We start from the raw sequence: 8,616 nt of genomic DNA on the forward strand, positions 1-8,616 counted from the left end.
CCTGCGGCGCTGCCTCCAGTCTCTCCTATGCTCTCTCTTCTCAGCCATCTTGTGGCCGACAGCGCCGCACTGTGCATGGTGAATATGGCGGGGCCCCCTCAGTGCAAGGGCCGGGTCGCCGTTGCGACCCCTGCTTCCCCTCACCGTACGCCAGTGCCTGCCGTTTAATAGATTACAGCATATCAGTACATAAAGGCAAACCACAAAAATAATAATCGTCTGCTATAATATAATATATATATTACACACACCGTATATTTCGCTCTATAAGACGCACCTAGGTTTTAGAGGAGAAAAGTAGGAAAAAAATATTTTGAACCAAAAAGTGGGCTAAAGTATATAATAAAATACCAGAGTAATATATAAGCATGAACAGCAGTCAGTCAGCAGCCGCAGTAAGAAGTATTATTACTGTAATTAACAGATGAGCAGAGATCTTTAATTTTGGAACAATACACCTCTAGTCATCAGGAAAACCCAAAAACTCCTCACTGCTGTCCAAACTTATCCATCTCAGTGGCTCACTATCACTGGTGTCAGCATCTTCATAAAGAATTCCATCCTCAGAACCGTCCAAGGCATTACTGATGCCACATTATATGAAGGATCCTACAACAATTTCGTCCCTCACAGCCGCCACGATGTCTTCACCCACTCACAATCTGGGGTGATAGCGGGCCTTCTCATCCGCCCATTGGGTGTCCGGTCAGGATTCCCAGCCGCCATCCACTTGTTTCACTCCTCTCGCATGAAAACTTTAAATGGAATCATCCAGAGGCTGCAGCTGGCTGGTCAGCCCCCAGGAATTACAGCTAGATGGGTCTGATTCTTTAAATATTTATTACGTGTTTTTCACTGATATCTGGCCTAAACTGGTCATGTACTAGTAGGGCAGGTTTCTTCAGAAGCCACTCCAGGGCGTTTGGACCACACGATTTGGACCCATATTTTCATTCCACCTTCATCCATCCTTTCTCATGAACATGGACAGTAACTCCTCGTGGGATCGCCTCTTTGGCATGGTGGAAGTTTGGTGCCATCCGCCCTGCAGGACAACACAACGTGTAATGTGTTTTCTCGTGTCCTTAGGTTTTCACAGTTATGGTTTTCGCACCTTTCAAATCAACAGTCCTGTTTGATGGAACATCACAGGTTATCAGGACTTCATCCGTATTCCCAATCTGGCCTATTTCAAAGCCATTTTTCTTTCTTGCATCAATTACAAATTTATGAAGAGACACAACCTTGGATTCATATTCTTTAGGCATTTTTTGCGCAATCCCAGTTTTGGTTCGCATAGCAAGGCCACATCTCCTCCTGAACCTGTAGCACCACGATGCGGATCCAGTGAAGTCCTCAATGCCTTTCTCTGCAGCAAGACGCTTGGCTTCAAAGATGATCCTTATTGTAGAGACTGAAAATCCGCTGTTCCGGTGACGTATGATCCACTATTTCGTTTCCACGTCTATCTGTGGCCATTTTGCAGCGTGCCCATGAAAACTGTGCTTACTTTTATCTGCTTTTTGCAGATCCTCCTCCTGTTTCCTCACTTCCCGTATCATTTTTTCAGTTGGAGGCGGCCCACAATGTCTCTCAGCTGCTGTTTCCACGTTCTTCAGCGTATTTCACTGCCTCTAGTCTAAAACGGTTTTATATGCTAGTCATCTCTGCTTTGACGTATTTCTAACATTGGATGCAGCAGGAGACTAAGGTACCTTGGTAATGCAATAATGGAAGAACTGTCAGCACTGCTTCATAGGAGGAAGGGGTTAAGCTGATTGGTGGAGGCAGGGGAGCAACAGCTGTTCCCGCCGGTGCAAAGGAGAGAGAACTGCTCTCCTAACTGATCGCAAGTTTCTTCGGTGAATTGTTCATGTGATCACCCGTTAACCCCTTAGTGACGGAGCTTTTTTGCTTTTTTCCATTTTTGTTTTTTCCTACTCCCTTTTAAAAAATCGTAGCTCCTTAATTTATCCATCGACGTCGCTGTATGTGGGCTTGTTTTTTGCGGGACGAGTTGTATTTTTCAATGGCACTATTTATTGTACCATATAATTTACTGAAAAACTTTTTAAAAATTCTTAGCGGAGAGAAATGGAAAAAAAAACGACATTCCACCATATTTCGGTGCGTCCTGTTTCTACAGCACACAAACTGCAACAAAAACAACCTGATATTTTTATTCTATGGGTTAGTACGATTACTACGATACCAAACTTGTATAGTATTTTTTTGGCTGTAGTACTTTTATTTTTTTTTTAAGATATTTAATTTTTTTCAATTATTTTCTGCGCTCATTTTCTGCGCGCGATACCTTTTTTATTTTTTCGGCAATGTAGTTGAGCAAGGTCTCATTTTTTGCGGGATGTCCTGAAGTTTCCGATAGTATTAATTTGGAATACATACGACTTTTTGATCACTTTTTATTGCGTTTTTCTGGGAGACAGGGTAACTAAAAAAGTGCATTTCTGGCGTTATTTTTTTTTTCAGATGACGTTCACCGTGCGGGAAAAATAATGCACTACTTTGATAGATCGGACTTTTACGGACGCGGCGATATCAAATACATATTTTTATTTTATGATTTTGATTTTTTAATAATGGATATGGCAAAAGGGGGGTGATTTAAACTTTTATAACTTTTTTTTTTTTTTAACAATTGAAAAAACTTTATTGATTATTTTTTTTACATTACTTTGAAGTCCCCCTGGGGGACTTTAACATGCGATGCTTTGATCGCTCCTGCAGTATGACGTAATGCTATAGCATTACGTCATACTGCTTTTTACAGGCAGTCTTTCAAGCCACCCTGTGTGGATGGCTTGATAGGCAGTCTGCTAAGGCAGCCCTGGGGCCATTCATTAGGCCCCCGGCTGCTGTGAAACCTGCACGGCTCCCCCGATCTCACCGCGGGGGGGGCGGGGGGGCGTGCGGGACCCCCGAACAGCGCTCGGGGGATTTAAATGCCGCTGTCAGAATTGAGAGCGGCATTTAAAGGGTTAATAGCCGCAATCGGCCGAACGGCCGAGCGCAGCTATTGCCCGCGGGTGTCAGCTGTAATAAACAGCTGATGCCTGCGCTGTATGGAGGGAGATAGCGGCGCTACCTCCCTCCATACACGTCCTGCAACAGCAGGACGTAGTTTCCCGATGGCGCGGTCGTTAAGGGGTTAAACTCACGATTGCACAAACAAACAGCATGTTCGCTCTATAAGACGCACTGACTCCACACACACACTTTGGAGGGAGGGGGGGGGGGGAGGAAAACTGCGTCTTACCTACCTAAATAGGAAAAGTAAAAGGGTCAGAGCTTGATTATTCAATGTTAAGTGCAAAAATATTGGCACTGACAACATATTTTTTTTTACTTTTATATAAAGGAAATGCTGCATGGTCGCCTCCACATGGTGCTTCCTGGGTAATGCGAAGAACCAAGCAAAATAGTGAACATAGTTTATTCTTCGGTTCCTCTGAAGTAGCCACAACTTCATAAAATTTTCCATGCAAACAACACCTAAACACCTGTACCAAGTTAACTCGGGCAAAGCCGGGTATATCAGCTAGTATACCATATAATCCTCCTCCGTACTACCCAGAATACACCGCAGATAAGTGATATAATAACTGATCCCCCACCATACTACCCAGAATACACCGCAGATAAGTGATATAATAACTGATCACCTCCATATTCACCAGAATACACTGCAGATAAGTGATATAATAACTGACCCCCCTCCATATTCACCAGAATACACTGCAGATAAGTGATATAATAACTGACCCCCCTCCATACTACCCAGAATACACTGCAGATAAGTGATATAATAACTGACCCCCCTCCATACTCACCAGAATACACTGCAGATAAGTGAAGGAGAAGCACAATGAGGGGGAACATCTTCCTCATCCTGATACATTGGAGACCCCGAGTGACGGGAATATAAAGAACTTCTCCTACAAACAACTGGAGCCGTCAGTCAGTGACTCCGCAGACTGGAGGCGGAGCTCAGCTCTGATTGGACGGAAGGTATCCTCTCCACCAATAGTAAAATAAATCTGCGGCTGGTCATCAGTTGCCGGGCAGAGTGAGGCCGGAGAGGTTAGACGGCGGAGAAAGTGAAAGTAAGATGTTGGGATTTTCCAGAAATAATGGAGATTTGTAGAGAAGTGTGAGGAGCTGATAATGAGGAGTAAGCCGGGCAGGGAGGTCTGCTGGGGCTGTGAGGTGTGAGGAGCTGATAATGAGGAGTAAGCCGGGCAGGGAGGTCTGCTGGGTCTGTGGGGTGTGAGGAGCTGATAATGAGGGGTAAGCCGGGCAGGGAGGTCTGCTGGGTCTGTGGGGTGTGAGGAGCTGATAATGAGGAGTAAGCCGGGCAGGGAGGTCTGCTGGGTCTGTGAGGTGTGAGGAGCTGATAATGAGGAGTAAGCCGGGCAGGGAGGTCTGCTGGGTCTGTGGGGTGTGAGGAGCTGATAATGAGGAGTAAGCCGGGCAGGGAGGTCTGCTGGGTCTGTGAGGTGTGAGGAGCTGATAATGAGGAGTAAGCCGGGCAGGGAGGTCTGCTGGGTCTGTGAGGTGTGAGGAGCTGATAATGAGGAGTAAGCCGGGCAGGGAGGTCTGCTGGGTCTGTGAGGTGTGAGGAGCTGATAATGAGGAGTAAGCCGGGCAGGGAGGTCTGCTGGGTCTGTGGGGTGTGAGGAGCTGATAATGAGGAGTAAGCCGGGCAGGGAGGTCTGCTGGGTCTGTGGGGTGTGAGGAGCTGATAATGAGGAGTAAGCCGGGCAGGGAGGTCTGCTGGGTCTGTGAGGTGTGAGGAGCTGATAATGAGGAGTAAGCCGGGCAGGGAGGTCTGCTGGGTCTGTGAGGTGTGAGGAGCTGATAATGAGGAGTAAGCCGGGCAGGGAGGTCTGCTGGGTCTGTGGGGTGTGAGGAGCTGATAATGAGGAGTAAGCCGGGCAGGGAGGTCTGCTGGGTCTGTGGGGTGTGAGGAGCTGATAATGAGGAGTAAGCCGGGCAGGGAGGTCTGCTGGGTCTGTGGGGTCCGCTGTGATCACCATGGTGATGTGTAATAATAACGCCTCTGTCCAGCATTGTGTCGCTCTCCTCATCAGCTTCTCATTGCTCTGTGGAGGACAGAATGGCGCGGCGAGCTCCGCGGTTCCATCCGGCGACAACAAGCGATATCTGACCGATGATAAAGGGGAATGATGATGGATGTGACGTATCTGTGAGGACAGAAGCCTGACAGCGGTGTGACCAGAGCCGGACGGACACCGCCGTCACCACGGAGATATATTCATCGCTGGAGACGCCATTTACTGTATAATCACCGCTGACATCCATGTAATGTCCTGTACAGAGAGCAGCGGCCGTAGGAGGAGATGTCACCGCACCGCAGTACCCAAGTACTGCAGCTAACTGCTGCTATAGAGACGGACATTATAGCAGAGCGTGTAAGAACTGCAGAATGGCGCCCCCCTCAGGGAGCGTCCATACAGGACGGGATATACAGAATATCCCAGAAATCTGCAGCAGCGGGAAAACATCACAAACGGCTTTGGTGAGACAAACCCCCAGCAGACCCGACCCGTATAGACGGACCCCCAGCAGACCCGACCCGTATAGACGGACCCCCAGCAGACCCGACCCGTATAGACGGACCCCCAGCAGACCCGACCCGTATAGACGGACCCCCAGCAGACCCGACCCGTATAGACGGACCCCCAGCAGACCCGACCCGTATAGACGGACCCCCAGCAGACCCGACCCGTATAGACGGACCCCCAGCAGACCGACCCGTATAGACGGACCCCCAGCAGACCCGACCCGTATAGACGGACCCCCAGCAGACCCGACCCGTATAGACGGACCCCCAGCAGACCCGACCCGTATAGACGGACCCCCAGCAGACCCGACCCGTATAGACGGACCCCCAGCAGACCCGACCCGTATAGACGGACCCCCAGCAGACCCGACCCGTATAGACGGACCCCCAGCAGACCCGACCCGTATAGACGGACCCCCAGCAGACCCGACCCGTATAGACGGACCCCCAGCAGACCCGACCCGTATAGACGGACCCCCAGCAGACCCGACCCGTATAGACGGACCCCCAGCAGACCCGACCCGTATAGACGGACCCCCAGCAGACCCGACCCGTATAGACGGACCCCCAGCAGACCCGACCCGTATAGACGGACCCCCAGCAGACCCGACCCGTATAGACGGACCCCCAGCAGACCCGACCCGTATAGACGGACCCCCAGGCCGGCCTCACACCACAGGATCTGAATTGCGGATTCTGCCATCGCCGTCCGCACGGAGGATCCGTGGTTAAACGCAGACATTGAAATGCGTGTATTTTGGAGTTTTCCTTCACACTCGCGGGTCTGAATTGCGTATTCTGTGAACATAAAATCGCAGCACGCTCTATTAACACCGATTCCAACTGCACAGCCTCCATGGAAGTCACTGGATGCGCCCCGCAGCCGGTACACAATAAACATGGCGTATGAACGGCGTAATTGCTTGGAACTCGGTATGAGAACACATAGAAAAGGAGAGAATCTAACCTGAGGGATGTGCTACTACTCTCTGGTGTAGTTTTCATGTCTGCGCTGCTTAGCTTAGGCCTTAACGGAAATGTGGAGCCTTACCTCTCCTGATGGTGAGGGGGCGCTGCTGAAGGGCCTCCTGACATAAACAGCGTCCTGGGAATCACGATAATGGATGGTGTATGACGAGGGGGTTTGGTGGTACTTATCCCTCTTCAGCAATCGCTCGCTCTCTTCCTCCCCAGGGATCAGCGCCGTCACTCTACTGTAGTAGCCGCAACTCTCCACACGGGGTCTGGTGACTCTCCTGACAGGAATCCGCAGGGCTCCGGACTCCTCCGACCTCCCAACAACAGCTTTCACTGCCACTAACCCTCTCCTCACTATCCGATGACTGCGTCCCTATGACAACTCCTATGGGCACACTCCATTATATTGCCAGCTTTCCCTACAACAGACTAACAGACTCCCACTATCCTATGGCCGCTCTCCTGTACCGACACTGACTGATCTCTCTCACTATTCCTCATCTCTCTCTTCTCTCGCCGGCTCCTACACGCTGCAGTCACTACACTCTCCGGTACAGTAACCGTCCTCTTCTCTGTCCAGCAGCCGACTGACAGACTGACATTAGTGTTTATCTGCTCACAGTGATGGCTGACCGGACTCCTCTCTCTCTGCTCTCCTCTGACCGGACTCCTCTCTCTCTGCTCTCCTCTGACCGGACTCCTCTCTCTCTGCTCTCCTCTGACCGGACTCCTCTCTCTCTGCTCTCCTCTGACCGGACTCCTCTCTCTCTGCTCTCCTCTGACCGGACTCCTCTCTCTCTGCTCTCCTCTGACTGGACTCCTCTCTCTGCTCTCCTCTGACTGGACTCCTCTCTCTGCTCTCCTCTGACTCCTGCCTGCTCTGCCCTCTCCCTCCTGTCTCCTCCTATGACCGACTGTCTGCTCACAGCTTGTTATTCTCTCTCCTCCCCTGCGCTGCTCTGGTGTAACCAGGCAACAGATGCTCCAATCACAGGTCTCCAAGCTCCTGTCACCTCACGGCATCACAGCCTATCAGGTCGCTCGGCTCATCTGTGCTGCTGTTCTATCAGGGCTGAATCTGCCAGCAACCAATGAGAATTAACTGGTCACCAGGCGGATTATTAATAGCTCAGTTGTGGGGCAGGTTAACCCCTGCTTGCCCTGCTGATTTTAAACACCAACAAGTAATGACAAAGACGCTTTTGTAGGAGCCATTTATGGGCCATTACAAATATTTCACTCCAATTTTTCTTTAATTTTGTGAACTTTTTGCACCATTACTGCATCTGGAAATAACACTTTCTGATTTCTTGAATTATTGTTTAGCCGTCATCATAGGACATGGAATCAAACGTTACCCCATTTATGGTGAAACATGTAATAAAACCAGGCTGGATTAGACAGGTCTCCTTTCATGTAACTGTAGGGGCCCCAGAGTCAGTTCTACTGGAGGGCCCCGGTACCCCAGTCCAGCACTGCATCCATGTCATGTCCGGTACAGAGAACATCGGCATTTTGGGGTCTAAATAAATATTATGAGGGAAATTTATCAAAACGTCCACTTCTTACAGTATGAAATAAGCCGAGAGCGAGAGAAATATGACTAATTTATTAAGAGGTAGACAGAAGGCTGATTGGGATGCGGTAAGGGATCGGTGCGTCGGCGGGTCACATCGGGAAAACAACAGTTTAGTGTCAGACGGTTATATCCAACAAACATCAAATGACGCGGTCAGTCAGCTGATCGTTAACCTCTTAGTGACCAGGCCTGTTTGCGACTTAATGACCAGGCCAGAATTTGGAAATCTGACACGTGTCACTTAGGCCTGATGTCCACTAGAAAAATACAATCTGCGCAGAATCTGCCGCGGATTTCCATGGCGGATTCCGCGCGAATTTGCTTTAAATGGTATTTTTTTGCATGCAGATATCCACACACATTGCTATCAATGTGATAGCAATGTTGCCGATCCGCGCGGAAATGGAGCATGCCGCGTTTTTTCTCCCGCATGTGAAAAACGCAATTCTTTTAA

At 49.6% G+C, this 8,616-nt stretch overlaps 1 protein-coding gene across 3 annotated transcripts in view; it reads right to left on the bottom strand.

The window, feature by feature from the left end:
* Window positions 1-4,008, bottom strand: part of LOC136620512 (class I histocompatibility antigen, F10 alpha chain-like) — a 48,207-nt gene extending 44,199 nt beyond the window's left edge. For all 3 annotated transcript variants that reach the window (XM_066595329.1, XM_066595328.1, XM_066595330.1), the window contains exon 1: window positions 3,852-4,008. In XM_066595329.1, the coding sequence (XP_066451426.1) occupies window positions 3,852-3,909 (58 nt within the window). In that variant the 5' untranslated portion in view covers window positions 3,910-4,008. The remainder of the gene's footprint in view (window positions 1-3,851) is intronic.
* Window positions 4,009-8,616: the final 4,608 nt, after the last annotated feature.

The sequence above is a fragment of the Eleutherodactylus coqui genome, chromosome 3 (genome assembly GCF_035609145.1).
Source record: "Eleutherodactylus coqui strain aEleCoq1 chromosome 3, aEleCoq1.hap1, whole genome shotgun sequence".
Classification (NCBI taxonomy): Eukaryota; Metazoa; Chordata; class Amphibia; order Anura; family Eleutherodactylidae; genus Eleutherodactylus; species Eleutherodactylus coqui.